The following is a 16,662-nucleotide window of genomic DNA, read 5'->3' on the forward strand; positions in this document are numbered from 1 at the left end:
TTGGTGCAGGCTGGCGGCGTGCGCGCTGACGTCACCAGGCAGCGGCGTTGCTATAAAAGCGAGGCCGGGCCGCGGAAGTTTCTCTTTCTCAGCTCTCGGAGGCTACGGTGAGGGTGAGTGTGCTGCCCGGCTCTCTGGTCAGGGTGTGGGTTGCAGGGGCGTAAGGACCTTCCGACATGAAATGAGTATGTTAAGGCGGTCGGAGGTGGTTGGACGGGACTGCGGAGCGGTGGCGCTGGGCGAGCCGGCTTTGGCGGCGTCGCGGGCGTTCTCGCGAGCCTGCGGCGGCGTTGTGGGACTGCGCAGGCGCCGTGCGCGGCCCTCATAGGCTCGGGTTTCCGTCCCGCGCAGGCGCACGCGGACATTCGCGGCCAACATGCCGGTGGCCCGGAGCTGGGTTTGCCGCAAAACCTACGTGACCCCTCGGAGGCCCTTCGAGAAATCCCGCCTCGATCAAGAGTTGAAGCTGATCGGTGAGTAGTGTGACCCGGGTTTCTGTTTCCGGGCCAGGTGGGGCTTGGCCGGCGCGTGGGTGAGGCCGCACACGTGCTCATTGCCGCGGGCGTTCTCGCGTGAGCGTCCCGCCTCCCCCCCGGAGGTGGGCATGGTTTGGGGCCTGGCGGGGTTGTCCAGCCTTGCGTTTGCACTTGGCCGGGGGGTCGAGCCCGCTCGCCCAGCAGCCAGACCCCTCTCTTCGCAGGCGAGTATGGGCTCCGCAACAAACGTGAGGTGTGGAGGGTCAAGTTCACCCTGGCCAAGATCCGCAAGGCTGCCCGGGAGCTGCTGACGCTGGACGAGAAGGACCCGCGGCGGCTGTTTGAAGGTGAGGGAGTGTGCGCGAGCCCACGGGAGGGACACTGGGTGCGGGGCGCCGCCGGCCTCCCTCCCGCCTCTGCTCGTCCGTTGGTCAAAGGTCTGGGCCGAGCGGGGGGAGCCCACCTCTGGCCCTGAGTGGAAGTCGTCCGTGGGAAAAGTGGGTCTGGAGCCAAATCCCCCTTTTCTGTAAGCGTGTGACGCGGGGCTCCCCAAGCATTGCCTGCTTTTATATAAGGTGGTCAGCGGTGTTTTCCAAAAGCCTGAACGGGAAGGCAGCCGGTAGGGTGATGATTTGGGAAGGGAATGCAGATCATTTGGGAACTTTACCACCTTTCCAGAGCAACAGCTGATTTCAATCACCTTATGATTTTCTTGTTTTTCAGGGTTGTAAGATGGCAATAATGTTAAAGTAGCTGGAGTTTTATTTTTCTGAGTTTTTTTAGATTTGTTACTTAATCTGCAGGACAGCTTCCTAGGGGTAGCTTATGATACATTTTACAGGTGATCTGGGGTGGACTGAGAAGAGTTTCCAGGAAGCTTAGAGAACATGACCAACAGTTGAAACAGTGTCTGAATGTGAAAGAAGTCAGAGTATCTATCCCACGATAGCTTGTGAAAGCTTCTGTCACAAGTGTACAGGTCACTTGTTCTGTGTTAACTCCTAAAGTTGGGCTGCCTGGAAGCTCTCCTCCTGATACTGCCTTTGGCCTGAGCTCGGGGACACTTGGTTTATAGGGGGGGCTGGGAATCATGTTTCGCTTGTTTCTAAATTTTTGATTTCCAATCTATAGCTGAGAAGGAAACTGCTTTTACATTTGAGCCTTCACCGTTATGGTTGGGCGGTCAGTCATATTAGAGGTTGAGAAAGCTCTGGAGCTTGTTTAACCATCACCGATAGATCACGTGATCATGAAAATTCAGGAATCCCCTCCCCTGTGGATGCCTGGGTGGGACTTGATCTAAAAGTCTTTGTGGAGCCAGCCAGTTAATTGAGGGCAGAGGGACTTTCTGAAGATCAAGCTACTCCAACCCATGGTCAGATACGCAGTCCTGTGGCTGACCGGGCAGGTGAACTCAGAGTATTTGTGGTTTCCCGTGGCAGAAGTGGACTTTACTGGGGAAGGCAGCCCATAGGTTTGTAGGCATTTAGTAAACGAAGGTGTTTAGCCCAACTGGACAGGAAGGAGCCCGCAGGCTCTCTGCCTATCCCTGGAGGTGTTTGTCACTGGTCCAGCCTGAGGTCTAGCCTTCCCCACTAAAGGCAAGTGACTGGGTGAGAAAGTGTTCTGATTTTTATTAAAAAGGCTTTGACTCTTAAACTAGTTGCAGCCAGCACTTGGCTCGGAGCGGTTTGTGGCTCCATCCCCAGGGCAGCTATAAAGAACAGGTATAACATCCATTTTTCAGATCAGAAACGAAGGCATTTTAATGCTTGCTTCGTGCCATTAGGACGAGGAAAGGCCTTTTAATGATAGTGGTTTTATTTTACATAGAAATTTCTAAAGAGATTCTAAAATTGATGTCAAGTTTCTGTTCTCTAGCATGAGGACAAAAAAGGCAAAAAGTATCCTAGCTGGTAGATAATCCCAAACTAGTTTTTGTGTGGGGGAATTTTTTGTATTAATATTTGAATAATGTCTTTTTTTAACCAAGGTGTAATTCACAGACTATATGTGGTTTTTAGATGTGTGGCATGATTCGCTATTTCTTTGTACCATGAAATGATCACAGTAAGTGATCTAGTTCATTTCTGTCACTATCTGTAGCTTAAAAAAAGTTTTTTTGTAATGAGATCTTTTAAGATGTACTCCATTGGTGCAGCAACTCTTGACTCAGGGTTGTGAATTCTAGCCTCACGTGAGGTGCAGATATTACTTTAGAAATAAAGTCTTAAAGATGTGCTCTCTTGACAACTTTCTCGTCTACAGTGAGTATTGTAACTGGAATGTGGTACTTTTTGACCACATTCACCCGCTGCCCCTGTGACTCTGGCAACCACCATAATGTACTCTGAGTCTGCGAATTTGGGGTATTTCTGTTGGTGGTAGCTTTGTGTGGATTCCATGTATAAGTGAGATCATGGCCTTTGTCTCTGATTGACTCCACTTGGCGTGGACCTCGGGGTCTGTCCGTGCTGTTGCAGGTGCTAAGATTTCATTCTTTTTAATGGCTGAGTAATCGCCCGCTTTGTGGGCCGCATCTTTTACCCGTTCAGCTGTCATTCGGTGAACACTTAAAGTTGTTTCCATGTCTTGGCCACTGCAAATAATGCTACAGAGAGCGTGGGGGGAGCTTCCCTTTTCCAGTTAGCGCGTTCGTTTTCTTTGGATAAATATCCAGAAGTGACATTGCTATGTCCTCATAGTTCTGGTTTTGACTTCTGAGGAAACTCCATCCTGTTTTCCAGACTGGCTGCACCAATCTCACATTCTCTTTAAAATTTAACGTTTGTTCATTTTTGAGAGACAGAGCATGAGCAGGGAAGGGGCAGAGAGAGGGAGACACAGGATCCAAAACAGGCTTCAGGCTCTGTCAGCACAGAGCCCAACGCAGGGCTCGAACTCACAAACTGCGAGATCCTGACCTGAGTCAAAGTCAGGTGCTCAACCAACTGAGTCACCCAGGCGCCCCTACACGTTCTCACCAACAGTGCATGAGGGGAGGGTTCCCTTTCTTTACATTTTCACGGACTGTTTTTTTGTCTTTGATACTGTTTTTGGCAGGTGTGAGGTGACATCACTGTCGTTTTGATTTGCATTTCCCTTTATCCTGAGAGAGCACAAGCCAGGGGAGGGGCAGAGAGGGAGAGAATCCCAAGCAGGTTCTGTTATCAGCACGCAGCTGGCTGCAGGGCTCAGTCCCACAAATCGTGAGATCATGACCTAAACCAAAATCAAGAGTCAGAGGCTGAACCAATTGAGCCACCCAGGCACCCTGGTATCATGGATATTGTAACAATACTTCCAAACCATAGGCATGGAATACCTTTCTATTTTAATGTTTAGGGGTTTTTTTGTTTTTGTTTTTTTGATGGTGGGGGGAGCACAGGATCTGAAGCTGACTCTGCCCTGACAGCAGAGACCAATGTGGGACTCAAATCCATGAGCCATGAGATTATGACCTGAGCCAAAGTCAGATGCTCAGCGAATTGAGCCACCCAGGCACCCTGTTGATGTTTTTGTAAATGGGAAAATATCATATCTTAGGTTGAGCATTCGTTGGAGTGAAGAACAAAGCCATGCTAGGACTTGGGATGTTGGGAAAGGTAGAGTGTGTTTCTCCATTTTGATCGTCTTTCTCCGTTAGCTGTGCTAGAAAGACTGCAGTTTTCCAGGGGCAAGGGGTCATGATGCCAAGAATCCGGGATAGTACAGAGAGCTTCCTTGAATTGTCTTGCTGTAATTAACGATAAGGTCACTTGACGAGAAGTGAAACTAATCCTTTTTAAGGAAAAGCAAAGTTGGGCTTTTACCCCAGTGTCATGGTGTTAGGCTATGAGCCTGTGTGAGTATGAACGCTGGGGACAGGGTTTGCCTCCGGGATCCCAAGTCCTGGTCGCTGTGGAGTGGTCAGGGGCTATGGGCAAATTGCAAGGCCTCCTGCACCTGGGGGTTACTGGCAGCAGGGCATGACTTCATGCCATTGTTGGCATGAACACACCATAATTTCTCAGCAGGAAACCACAGGTAGACTGGTAGAGCATATGACATACTTCTTAAATGTGTGCCCAGTCTGAGGCTTCTAGGGCCTAGAGGCTGAGTGCTGACAGCCCTATATTGTCAGGGAAGGCGGGTGAGCCTCAGATTTGACTGACGAGTAGCGGTTTCTTGACTCCAGCAGGTTAGGTCTTGACTGCTGCGCTTCATTGTGAGAATAATGGGTCAGCAGCCGCAGCACCTAGTCTTTGGGGCGGTGGGAGGTGGTTAAGTCCTCTGGCAGGATTGTCTCATTACTCTCCTGACAGCTCACGGAAGGTTCTGTTCCTTGTTTCAGAGAACAAAGGTGGGTGTGGTCACCTGCCCTCCTTGGTAAGACAGGTAGGTGTTGCGCGGTTGTGAGGATTGTAGGAGCCACACTGTGGCCACTGTGTTGGATCTTACATCAGAGTCATGGGCCCCGCTTCCCACTCACATCCCACCTCCATGCTAGGGAGCTCCCAAGAAGTCTGAAGTGAGCCGGAAGCCTGAATGCGTGCTTCCTTCTTCCCCTCCTACCAGGTAACGCTCTGCTGCGGCGACTCGTGCGCATTGGGGTGCTGGACGAGGGCAAGATGAAGCTGGATTACATCCTGGGCCTCAAGATCGAGGATTTCTTGGAGAGGCGCCTGCAGACCCAGGTCTTCAAGCTGGGCTTGGCCAAATCCATCCACCATGCCCGCGTGCTGATCCGCCAGCGCCATATCAGGTACTGCCTCTGGGCTCCCGGAGTCTCTCTTCCACCCCATCCTCTCCTCTGGTGGTTGCCCGCGCTGAGTTTGCTGTCCTTACCTCCTGTGCAGCCCTCGGAGGTGACGGGTGTGAACATACCTTGAGGGTACAGGTTGACCCAAGCAGAGAGCTCATGGGGTGCTGGGGACAGCCTCATCCTCCCCCTAGCCCAGCGCAAGGGTCACTGCGGCCTGAGCCGTACACCTTGTGAAGGCTTCTGCGGGCGTTCAGGCAGCTGGACAGGTAACCGCTCTGGGTGTGCCCAGCTGGCTTGAGTGGGTTCGTGGGTTCAGCGGTCTGTTGGGCCCCCCACCTGGTGGCCGTCACGTTCTTGCACGATGTGGACATTAATTTGGTAAGCTCGCCTCAGTCCATGGTCTGATGCTCAAGTGCCAGGGACTGCGGGGGTCTGGCTGGCTCCAGGTGGCAGCTGTCAGGGCAGAAGCGTTCTGTATCTGGGTGCTCTGTTTGCCCTCTGTCAGGTTCCAGAGAACCTGGACAGGTGGCTGCTTCAAGGACTGTGATGCTGCATCTCAGGTACTACACCTGAAGCCCAGTTGAGTTTTAAAAATCAGATCCTGGAATTGCTGCCACGTTGCCTTCTTACTTAGTGCTCACATGTGGGGTTTACTTGTGAATGTTTCCACTTCTGTAAGATGCGAACAGGAAAAACTCTCTCCCGCAATGCTCTGACGCCCTCCTGATCGCACAGGTGCTGTGGGGTCAGTGTGGCTGCAGCACCCACTCTGCCGGCTGCGGAGTCGAAGCAGAGAGTAGGGTCTCATCCTGCTGGGATCCTTTCCCCCCTCCCCTCACCTGCCATCCCCCCTCCAGGGTCCGAAAGCAGGTGGTGAACATCCCGTCCTTCATTGTCCGCCTGGACTCCCAGAAGCACATCGACTTCTCCCTGCGCTCTCCATACGGGGGCGGCCGCCCTGGTCGCGTGAAGAGGAAGAATGCCAAGAAGGGCCAGGGTGGGGCCGGAGCCGGAGATGACGAGGAGGAGGATTGAGCCCACCCGCCCCACCGCTGGGCTATGGATTGCCTAGTTTTCTAGTCAGATAATAAAACAGAATCAACCCTTTGGAACTGGTGTTTATTGGTGGGTCTGTTCTCCTTCCTTCTCTGAACACACAGGCTTCTGTGGTGGGAAAAAGCTCAGGCTTCCTCATCCTAGCAAGTTCACACTTGGAGCATTGCCTCTTGCTTAGAGGGGCCTGGGGAGCCTCCCAGCCGGGGTTCCTTGTTGGGGTAGGGGAAGTACACCCCGCTCGTGTCTGCTGCTGGGAGCCAGCTGTTTGCATTGGGGTGGGGTGGAGTCCTTTCCCGGCAGAGAAGTAGTGAGTGGGGGTCAGGGGTTAAATGTTGGGGGTGGGTGCAAAGAGCTGAACCTGGGGTCACAGGTGGAGACGAACTACTGTAGTTGGGTTTTGGTAGGAAGCCCTTGAGAAGGTGAACAGACTGACTTCAAAGGTCATTTTGGTGGGGTTGGGAAGTGGGTGAGTCCTAATTAGGGGCCTGTGGGAAAGGACATTTAAGACCCAGCTTCGCAGTGATGGTCCTGGGAGGCTGCCTGGCTGCCACGAAGCCTACAGAAGGTCCTGAGTAGTCCTATCCTAGTGCTGGTTGGTAGGCCCTGCCCTTCCCCCACCACCAGGGTGACCACTTGGTGGTCTTGGCATTTCCATGGGAATCCTTGGAGTCAGGGTCACTTTACAGGAACCCTAAGGTCAGCTGTATGGTGGTGGGAATTCCTGGAAGCAGTTTCCACAAGGTCCCAGTAGTTGGGTCCTTGTCCTGCCTCCAGGCTGGGTGGGATCAGGTAGTACCCACTGTGGGCAGCTCCTTTGCCCTCCAGGCTCCCTGCAGGAGACCTCGCAGACCCCTGGAGTGTGGGTCCTGCTTGGGCTAGCGGATGGCCAGAGATGCGTACACACTGGGCTCTGCTGGAGGCTCTGCTTGGGAGGAAGCGGGTCCACTTGTCACCCGCCTGAGGGTCAGGCAGTTGAGCTGGGCATAGGTCACGTCCTGAGGGTCTTCAGAGACCAAGCTGTTGATCTGGGCATAAGTCCCATCTTGGGAGTTTTCAGAGACTACAGCCTGGAGCAGAAGGAGAGGAAGGGCATGTGGCTGGAGCAGAAGAAAGCCTGAGGCCTGGGGAGGAGAGGATGCACCCACGGGGGGTCTAAGGTCCTGTAAGACACCGTGAGGGATGGTCTTGAGTCCCCCTTGCCCTCCTTCAGTTTGTATCTGGGGGAGGAGGGCTGTTGGGGGTCCAAAGTGCCTGCTGCCTGGACACAGCTGGTACGTGGACGGTTGGCCCCTGGAATCTGGTGCTGGGGGAGGGCAAGGCTGGAGGTAGGAATTGAGTGTGGCCGTCAACGTGGATGGACAGGCCACCACGCCCCCACAGGGGGTTCAGCCCGTTGGCCAGGGTGAATCGCGTGAACAGCCGTGGCTGTGGGTGGGACAGATGGGGAAAGGCTGAACAGAAAGAGGACTGAGGTAAGCTACAGGACCACTTTGTGTAGATTTTAGGAGGTTCCGCCTCTGGGCCTCTACTGGCCCAGGGCCTGGATTTCAGCCCTTTGTGCAGGGCACAGGCAGCCCTAAACTCCAACCTGCCCCCTTGACCTGAGTGTCCCCAACAGCTCGACAGAAGAGACCAAGGACCCTGAGGTTGTAGCCGCCCAGAGAGTGGCGTGCTTCCAGAAGGGAGAGGCTGCGGGCTGTCGGGTGGAGTGTCTGCTAGATTTATCACATGAGCAGAGAGGCAGGGGTGCCCTGGTCAGGACCACAGGGAGCCCACCTGGCTGGCCAGCTGTCTGTCCTCTTCAGCCTGTGTGTCTTTCATGACAGCATCTGGTAGGGACAGAAAAAGGCGGTCCCATCTCTTGCCAAGATCCCTTGAGATCTTGTATGGCAGGAGCCCAGAGAAGATCAGGGATGTTACCAGGCCACAAGGTGATCAGATGCTCTCTCACACCCGAGCCCGGGACCCTCTCCCAATCCACAGCCGCCACTACCCACCCACATTCTCTGGGCCCACCTCCTCCCCAGGGTGGCCCCGCACTTCGCCTTACACAAGTTCTCATCCTGGGCGGCCGTGGCAGCGGGACCGGAGCTGGGGAGGAGACAGGGCTGTTAGGCGGCAGTAAGGGGGCCACCAGCTGGTGAGAGTGGGGTCTCGGAGAGGTCTTACCTCCCACGCAGGCCTTCATCCTCAGGCGCTGGGATTGTGGCTGCTGCTGTGCGGGGGGTTGGAAATCAGCCTCTGGCACCCCACCGTAGAACCCTCCCCTGGGCCTGCCTTAAGCTGAGGATCTCAGAACTGGAAAGATTATAATCCCCTCCCATCACCGTATAGAATTCAAAACAAAGATGTTCCAAACAAAAAACAAAACTTGGATGTGTTTTCAAGCATTTCATAAATTTGAGAAGGCAAAAAATTAAAATATTTACACGTATGCTCACATGTACTCCTCTCTCCAGACTTTCTCACTGGGTGATGCTGGAGTTCTACGCTGGCCTTTCCCGCGTCTGGTTTCCCTCTGGCTGGCGCCCTGAGCCACTCTCCATCCACCCACGGGAGAGCCACCACCCCCTGGGGCTGGTCACCCCCGTCCGTTCTCACCCGGCTTCCTGCCTTTGCCCTGACACTGGCGACGGACGAGGAGGACGACGAGGAGGCAGAGCAGCAGGACGAAGGCCCCCGCGGCCCCGATGAGGACGTACAGGTACCGGTTAGGACCTTGGGCAGAGCCACACCGTGAAGGAGCCAGTGATGCCATTTAACTGGGTGCCTGCTGTGTGCCAGGCACGTGCTGGGCTCTGGGCATTCACCTCTGACCCTGTCAAGGGTCACGCAGCAGGGGACTGCCGCCCCGCCCCCGCCCCCCCACTCCACAGACAGGAAAGTGAGGCACAGGGAGGCTGATCACGTGTCCCAGGTGGCCCAGAGTGGAGGCGGCAGGGCTGGGACTGGAACCCGGGCTGTGGGTTTCCTAATGGGATTTTGGGTTTTTTCCATGCTGTCCCCTTACCCCTCCCCCACTGGCAGAACACCAGAGTGGAGACCTGTTCACCAAACCCAATCTCCGCCCCGCCCAAGCCCAGATCTGTCTCCCACTGTGCACAGGCCCAACACCCCTTGGGGGCCTGTGTGGATGTGCCATGTGTGTGTGTGTGTGTGTGTGTGTGTGTGTGTGGACACGCATCCACAAGGGCAGGAGGGAGGGCTCTCCCCTTCCAGAGCTCTAAAAGGGGCCATGCTGAGGGCGTTCACCAGAATCTCTCAGTGGGCCTGAGGGAGGCGACAGGAGGCCTGTTGTGCTGACAGTTAGCCATGGGTCTCGGAGAGGGACGGACTTGTCCAGGATCCCACAGCAGGGGAGAAGCAGATCTGGGCCTGAACCTGATTTCCAACCCTTGCTCTCTCCCCGACTGCACAGCAACTCTCGGGCTGAGCCCCCATTGCCGTCTGTGGGGGTGAACTCAGACACCTCCTGTGTGTGCCCACCCCCCCCACCCTGCCGCACCCCACACACAGTGCAGCCACCTTCTTGCCCTTTGCAATCAGAGGACTTGCCTCGGTGAGAAGGAGCTTCTCAGGCCATAATCTCAGGAAGAGACTGAGGCAAGCCTAGACTGAGCTCCTCCCACCCGCATCTCCCAACAGAGACTCCACTTACCCCTCCATGGGGTGACTGGTGCATCCTCAGAGCCTCCTGGGGACCAGGAAAGAGAGGTAAGGAGGGGTGCTCTATGCTCCCCACTTCAGGGTGCTGGTCCCTCAGGTGGGAGCCCACCTTTCCCTCCTCCATCTGGCCCAGACTCAGAGCCCCCCGGAGCCCCGTGGTCACCCCTGACACGAGCCATGCCAGAGATGGTGATCTTGGTCCCCCCAGGGATCCACGCCTCTGCTAGTCCCCCACTCTCGTGTTGGTGTCTCTGGGTGAGGAGCTCTTAGGACTGGAGACTGGAGGAGGATGGGGGTGGTCAGCCTCTGGCCTCACCTCCCTCCTTTCTGTCAGGACCTCAGCAGGCAGGGTAGGAGGCAGGGATGGGGGTTGCCCTGACCATCCCTCTGAGAGCTGAGGTTCCTGTCTGCTGCTCCCCTCCTTCTGTGACCCCCTCACTCCCGTCCCAGCCTAGCATTTCCCCGTTGACAGGTCCCTGACCACGACGACACACAGGGGACAGGACTGGGGCCCCTCACCTGAGACCAGCAGCTCCAGGGGGTCACTGGGGTGTGACAACAGGTAGGGAGAGGTGCTGGATGAGGCGTAGCACCTGTAGGTCCCCTCATGGTCTGAGGTCACAGGACTCATGTTGAAGTTGACCTGATAAGGTGCAGTTGTGTCCTGCAGACGAATGTGCTGGGGAGGAGCAGGTGACCCCTCTTTGGACAGGTAGAAGGTGTCGAGCCAGATTTCCGAGCGACACTGCAGGGTCACATTCTCTCCCCAGGACACTGAGGGCCCCGGCTGGGCCGAGAGGGACGGCTTCCTGTATAGGCCTGCGGGAGGAAAATTCATGACCTGTATAGATCTGCTTCCCCCTTCACACACCCTTGACCCTGAGCTGGGTGATGACTGTCCTTTCTGCTGGGACTCTGTGTGCCCCGTCTCAGTTCCTCTTGTCTCTCTGATGGGTGTCCTTTGTTTCCTTGGCCTCCACTGTCCCTTTCTCTGTCCCTGTTCCTAGACTCCATCTCAGCCTCTGCTCCTTATCCTCTACCTGGACCCTATCACCCCTCGCGGTGACCATGGCCCCAACACCCTGAGCAGACAGAAATATGGGGAGTGGGTCTCTCACCTGTGATGAAGATGTCCAAGGGGACACTGGGGGCCGACCACGTGGAGGAGAGGTTGTGTCCACCATAGCATCTGTACCGGCCCCCGTGGGTGATGCTCACAAGGCTGAGGGGGAAGTTAGGGCTGGGCTGCCCATCTAAACGCACGGGAGGTGTGAGCCCCTCATCCTTCATCAGAGCGAATGTGTCAAATCCGGCTTCTGAATGACACTGGAGGGTCAGGTTGTCTCCAGCCTGCACCAGCGAGCCCGGCTGGGCTGAGAGGGTGGGCTCCCTGTAGGCGCCTAGACGGGAGGGGACAGAGGCACCAGGGGATGCACACCCCACGTTGGCCCCAGAGCCTGAGGCGAGGCTCTCATGAGCACCCCCCTCCACCATAGCTTCCATCTGTCGTCTGACTTCAGGAGGCCAGTGCCCCACCCACTTTCTATCACCCCCAGGGCTCCACTGGGCACGCGGCTTAGGTCAGTCGTTTGGGCCCAGGAAGTAGGTGGGGCAGGGCAGGGCAGGGGCCCCTCACCTGTGACCTGAAGGTGCAGAGGGTCACTGGGGAGTGACCACACATACGGGTAGGAAGCTGGAGAAACGTAGCACCTGTAGGTCCCCCCATGGGAGATGCTCACGGGGCCCACAGGGAACAGTGCCTGCCTCTTCTCACGAGGGAACTTCAATTCCAGGGGTCGGGGCGCGTCAGCTCCCCCCTCCTTCAGCAGATGGAAGGTTTGCCATGGGTGCTGTGAGCTACAGGAGAGGGACACGTTCCCTCCTGAGGCCACCACGGGGCCTGGGATGGCTGAGAGGGAGGGTGGGCTGTACACTCCTGCGGGAGAAGGAGGGGCAGTGTTAAAGGGGCCAGCGCCCCACGTACCCCGGCGTGGACAGTGAGCGAGAGTCCCCTGAGGCCACACTCTGTTCCCTTCCACCTGGAGGAGGGGCCCCAGGGGAGGGGCCAGCTTCTGCCTTACCTGTCACCACCAGGGGCAGGAGGTCACTCCGCTGTGACCAGCCGTTCCTGCTGTGATATTGACACTGGTATCGCCCTGCATTGTGCGGACTCATGAATCCAAGGGAGAAACTGGCCTTGTTGCTGGAATCCTGTGAGATCTCAATGGACGTGGGTTCAGAGACCCCCTCTTTATACAGATAGTAGACATCAGCCTGGAGAGATGCCTGACACCAGATGGTCACACGGGTCCCACTGGTGACATTGGGGCTGGGGTCAGCCCTGATGGAGGGTTTGGGAAGGTACCCTGGAAAGGAGTCAGATGGGGAATTGCAAGGGTGCCCTTCTCCCCTGTTTCCCACCTGTCACGCCAAGGCCCCTCCCGGACTGGTCACCATCAGCCCAGACCCTCTGTGCCCCCCAGCCGCCCAGCGGGTTGTTGGGTGGAAACAGGAGGTCTGGGGAGCACTCACCTGCCTGTACCTGGTCCCATGGACCCCGACACAGCCCTGGAAGAGAGTTCCCTGTGAGAGTGTCCCCCCACCCGCATGTAGCTGTTCCAGGCCCAGTCAGGTCCAACGACCACGGGGGTCACTCTCTTGCCCCCAGAAGTCCTGCCCCCAACATGCCTCCCAAGTCCTGAGGTCTCTCAGGGCCCAGGGCCTGGGGGCAGGGCGGGAGCCACCCATCCCTCCTCTTGTCCAGAAAGCTCACCGAGACACAGAAGGGCGGTGAGGGTCTGGGTCCTGACGCTGCCTCCCATGGTCCCAGCGGTGCAGACAGCTTAAAAGTCCTCAGACTCCACAGGACAGACACATGCACAGGGTGTGACATGGCCCAGGCTCTGTGGTCCCCATCATGGGTTCCTCACGAGAGGCCTTACAGGAAGGGGAACACCCCCTCCGGGGCCTTGCTCTGCTCTCCCTGAAGGATGCCCGACAGCAGAGGCCCTGCGACCTTTCAGACCAGATGTGAGTCTCACCAGACCCCACGCGACCCTGCCGCTCTGCCTGTTCCCCGCCAAGCCCAAGTCCAGAGAGCGACTCTGGTCCCGGAACCAGAAGTGGCAGGGGGAGGTCCTAGCCTGGGAGCCGGCCCAATTTCAGTTCCAGTTGTGCCTGTGCCTCTTACAGAGAGAGGTTGTGTGATCTGGGTGAGACACTTCCCTTTCCTGAGTTCCGTAAATGCAAATTCTCTTCCTTCCTTCCACCACCCTGTCTGTGAATCATTCAGTGTTTACTGAGTAGTTACCATGTCCAGTCATGGCACCAGGCATTGGAGAATCATTGATGAGGCTGACAGAGTCCTTCCTTCCCTGGACTCATGGGGCTCTGATTAGTGACAACAGACAATACAAATATTTAGGTAGGAAAGAAACAATTCTGTTTTCGGTCTTACAGGACTGTTCCAGGTTGGAACTAAAAAGAAAACAGAGTGGAGGTGGGGGTGGGGCCGCTTGGGTGACTCAGTAGGTTGGGCGTCCAACTTCGGCTCAGGTCACTATCTCACAGTTCGTGAGTTTGAGCCCCTCGTTGGGCTCTGTGCTGACAGCTTGGAGCCTGGAACGTGCTTTGGATTTTGTGTCTCCCTCTCTCTCTGCCCCTCTCCCACTTGTGCTCTGTCTTTCTCTCTCCCTCAAAAATAAATAAACATTAAATAAAGAAAAAAGAAAAAACAGGGAACCATGAGATTCGATAACAGGTAGATGTCATACAACCTGTGGTCCCTCTGGGGTATGGAGGGACAGAAGGCAGGAACCAGGGGTAGCAGAAATGGGAGTGAAGGGCATCCTCGACTAGAAAGATCTTGAGCTGTTCTCAGAATTGAGAGCAATCAGGAGGAGGCCAGGGCCTTGTCACACAGGAGTCTGATAATCACGCCAGCCTTAGAGATTTCATCTTTAAAGCAGTGGGAAGATTTTAGCCAGCAGACAGTATGAACGGGTTTCTGTTTGGAAAAGACACTGTAGGAAATATAATGTGGGAGGGCTCTGTTGGTAATTAGTTGTATTGATAATCAGTAGTGAAACCCCAGCACTCATCTGGCTGTGAGATCCCGTATTGATCAGTATTTTAAGTTGTTGATGGGGTTTTTTCATTGAAGCCTTACAGGAACCTACGACACAAAACACATTTAGAGTTGAGTGAAACGAGCCAGGGTGGCCTCCCAGTCTGGCAGGTGGGAGAGGAGCTGGCCAGGTTCAGACTGGCTGATGGGACAGCCAGACAGAAGGCACAGAATCGTTAAGTAGCTCGGTTTGTGTGCACTCGGGGAGGTGTTCGGTTTGGAGGGTGGGTTTTCTTTGTGGGGCTGGTGGGTTTAGCTCCGGCCAGACGGTCACAGCCTTGCAGATGAGATGGTGCAACATAGAGCTTCGTAAAGGAGAGGGTGGGAGCGTTTGGAGCCTCACACGGGACCGGACCAGGCAAGGTGATTGGAAGGGTCCCTTGGAGATGGTGGGAGGGAGGAACAGGGGAAGGGGGGCCTGGTGGGAGGAGCAGGAGGGAGGCCGGCGTGGTGATGCACACACGCTTCTTGAGTCTTGCGATGGGTTGGCCGTTGTTAAGAGGGTCTCGAGCGGTGTGGTGGTGTGTATCCGGTGACTGGACGTGAGCGCAAGAGCACGGTGGCGAAGGCTCTTCGCCTTCTGTCTTGTGCCTGGAGGAGCCAGTGGGGCTGCCCCAGGAGGATGACCCAGGGAGAGGAGGGTGTCGGGAGGTCATCGAAGACAGATGGTCATTTCTCCCAGGGTAGCACAGCCCTTCCTCCTGCCCTGGTATTGTGGATTCTCTTTACCCCCAACACTTCCCTTCACTGACTTCCTTGTTCCTGTAAGTCATCACCATCTTCTTTTCATCACCTCCCTTCAGAACATCTGAGTCCTTTCTGCTGCCTCAGGGCCCCGTCCCCTCCATGGGATAGCCTCTCTGTCCCATACCGTGTGTCCCTCCTGCAGGCACTGGGTAAGAGCAGGCGCTGGAGGCAATTCAGAGATTTAATTGAAGCTGAAACACTGTCAGTCTTCAGCACATACTTCCCCTTCCTGAGTCTTCTGTTCCTCATGGTGATGAGATAGGGGCCTCTCCCCTCAGGAGTGCTGTGATGCCTGAGACACACAGGGGCGATTTCATGTGTGGCTTGTCGGCATTCAGGTGACTGCAGTGTCAGAGTTCATATCGTGGGGCCACTTGAAGGCCACACTCCAAACACACCGAAATGCTAGATAAAGGTTTGTAAGATGTGTAGCCACAGTGAAAACAAATCAGAGCCAGAAATGCAGCGTGAATCCCTAGACGTAAGCAGAGACCAGCGCTGAGTGGGCTTGGTGATGCATCTCAGGGACGGGCCCCAGGACCTGGTTTGCCGTGTCCACGTGGTGACAGGTGGCAAAGCCCCAAAGGAGATACGGGTTCCTGGTGTGAGGCCAGGAGCTCTGAGCCTGCTGCCTGTCTGAATGGGGGCTGCAGTACCCCCACTCACTGATCAGAGGTCATGCCCAGACACGACAGGACGGGCAGGTACCAATGTATACCCACATGTAGCACGAGCTCAGTTTTGAGTGATCCGCGCACCTGCTGGAACCCTAAGCAGAACACTGAGTTTGGAACACCTCCAGATCACAAGTCTGAAGCAGTTGCAGGCTGGTCGCTTGTTGAGGCCTTCACAATGCAGGAAAATGGGGGTGATAACTGCTATGAAGGGGTCAGCTCAGTGGCAAAATGACCGAGTGTACACAATCAACTGTGCCATGAAAAATAGAGCACAGACCCGGTCAGTGAGGGAATTCCCAACCAAGGCAAGGGAGAGAACTTGAAAACTGGAAGGAGACTTAAAACTAAGCATGCTTTAGGTCCTCAGAGGAAGATGAGACATGCGTGATATAAGAAGAGTTGTTCAGTGGAAACAAAGAGGTGCTCCCTAAGGAAATTTCATAGGTCAAAACTCATTAATTGAATGCAGGAACTCAAAAGATCTATTCTCTAACGGATAGAAGATAGCTGATCAGAAAATTGGGGAACTGGGAAACAGAACTCAGGAGGTATTCCAGAATGCAGTGGAACATCATAAAAATAGACACCCAAAGGATAAGATCTGAGACATGGAGAACAGAATAACCAGGTCCCAAGACACATCTGTCCTTCGTTTTAGGAGGAAACAAGAGAATGATGAAGTGGCGGTAAGCAGGTGTCATTTTGGAAGTGAAACCAGAGAAGTGGGCAGCACGGGCTGTCAAAGCTGAACTGTGACTGGGAGCTACATCCTCGAAAGCATGTGTCACACTGTCAGTACCCAAGCAGGGTGATAACCTGCTCAAACAAACATCCACCTTGCCCAGAAGATTGTGTCAGAACCCAGTGCCTCCTGATGTAAAATTCAAAGAAACAGGCAAGTCTCAGTAACACTCAAAGGAAACAATAATCAACAGACACCAACCTTGAGCTGACCAACCATCAAAAGCCAGTTTTATAATCAAGCTTCATGAAATAAGGGCAAACACTTGTACAATAAATGGAAAAAATAGACTTCTCTCAGCATAGGAATTATAAGGGGGAAAGAGGAAATTTTAGAACAAAATTAAGTGACTGAAACAATCCATTGTGTCTAGTGGCAGGATGATGACAGAGGCAGGGGTCCGTGAACTTGAAGACAGAACAAGGGAA

General features: G+C 55.0%; 2 protein-coding genes and 1 long non-coding RNA gene across 6 annotated transcripts in view; 2 read left to right on the forward strand and 1 right to left on the reverse strand.

Moving 5' to 3' along the window:
* On the forward strand, positions 1 to 6,332 carry RPS9 (ribosomal protein S9). The gene is made up of 5 exons (XM_019436740.2): positions 1 to 113; positions 352 to 473; positions 701 to 823; positions 5,034 to 5,220; positions 6,078 to 6,332. Exons 2-5 carry the CDS (start codon positions 377 to 379, stop codon positions 6,253 to 6,255), a joined length of 585 nt encoding a protein of 194 aa, XP_019292285.1. The 5' UTR covers positions 1 to 113; positions 352 to 376; the 3' UTR covers positions 6,256 to 6,332.
* LOC109259253 (leukocyte immunoglobulin-like receptor subfamily B member 3) lies at positions 6,321 to 13,073 on the reverse strand. 3 transcript variants are annotated; one of them, XM_053905786.1, is made up of 12 exons: positions 12,716 to 13,073; positions 12,475 to 12,510; positions 12,024 to 12,308; positions 11,579 to 11,878; positions 11,061 to 11,342; positions 10,462 to 10,761; positions 9,935 to 9,970; positions 8,878 to 8,994; positions 8,446 to 8,491; positions 8,327 to 8,367; positions 8,053 to 8,105; positions 6,321 to 7,343 (listed from the first exon to the last, which is right to left on the reverse strand). In XM_053905786.1, exons 1-12 carry the CDS (start codon positions 12,762 to 12,764, stop codon positions 7,152 to 7,154), a joined length of 1,737 nt encoding a protein of 578 aa, XP_053761761.1. In that variant the 5' UTR covers positions 12,765 to 13,073; the 3' UTR covers positions 6,321 to 7,151. The 3 variants fall into 3 exon arrangements, with proteins under 3 accessions (XP_053761761.1, XP_053761760.1, XP_053761762.1); XM_053905785.1 differs by having other exon boundaries at positions 8,446 to 8,494; XM_053905787.1 differs by lacking the exon at positions 11,061 to 11,342 and having other exon boundaries at positions 8,446 to 8,494.
* LOC109259263 (uncharacterized) overlaps positions 8,881 to 16,662 on the forward strand; it is a 23,988-nt gene continuing 16,206 nt past the window's right edge. For both annotated transcript variants that reach the window (XR_008423323.1, XR_008423324.1), the window contains exon 1: positions 8,881 to 8,980. This is a non-coding gene — a long non-coding RNA (uncharacterized LOC109259263). The remainder of the gene's footprint in view (positions 8,981 to 16,662) is intronic.

Source organism: Panthera pardus, unplaced genomic scaffold (assembly GCF_024362965.1).
Source record: "Panthera pardus isolate Hobbes unplaced genomic scaffold, ASM2436296v1 HiC_scaffold_18, whole genome shotgun sequence".
In the NCBI taxonomy this organism is placed as follows: Eukaryota; Metazoa; Chordata; class Mammalia; order Carnivora; family Felidae; genus Panthera; species Panthera pardus.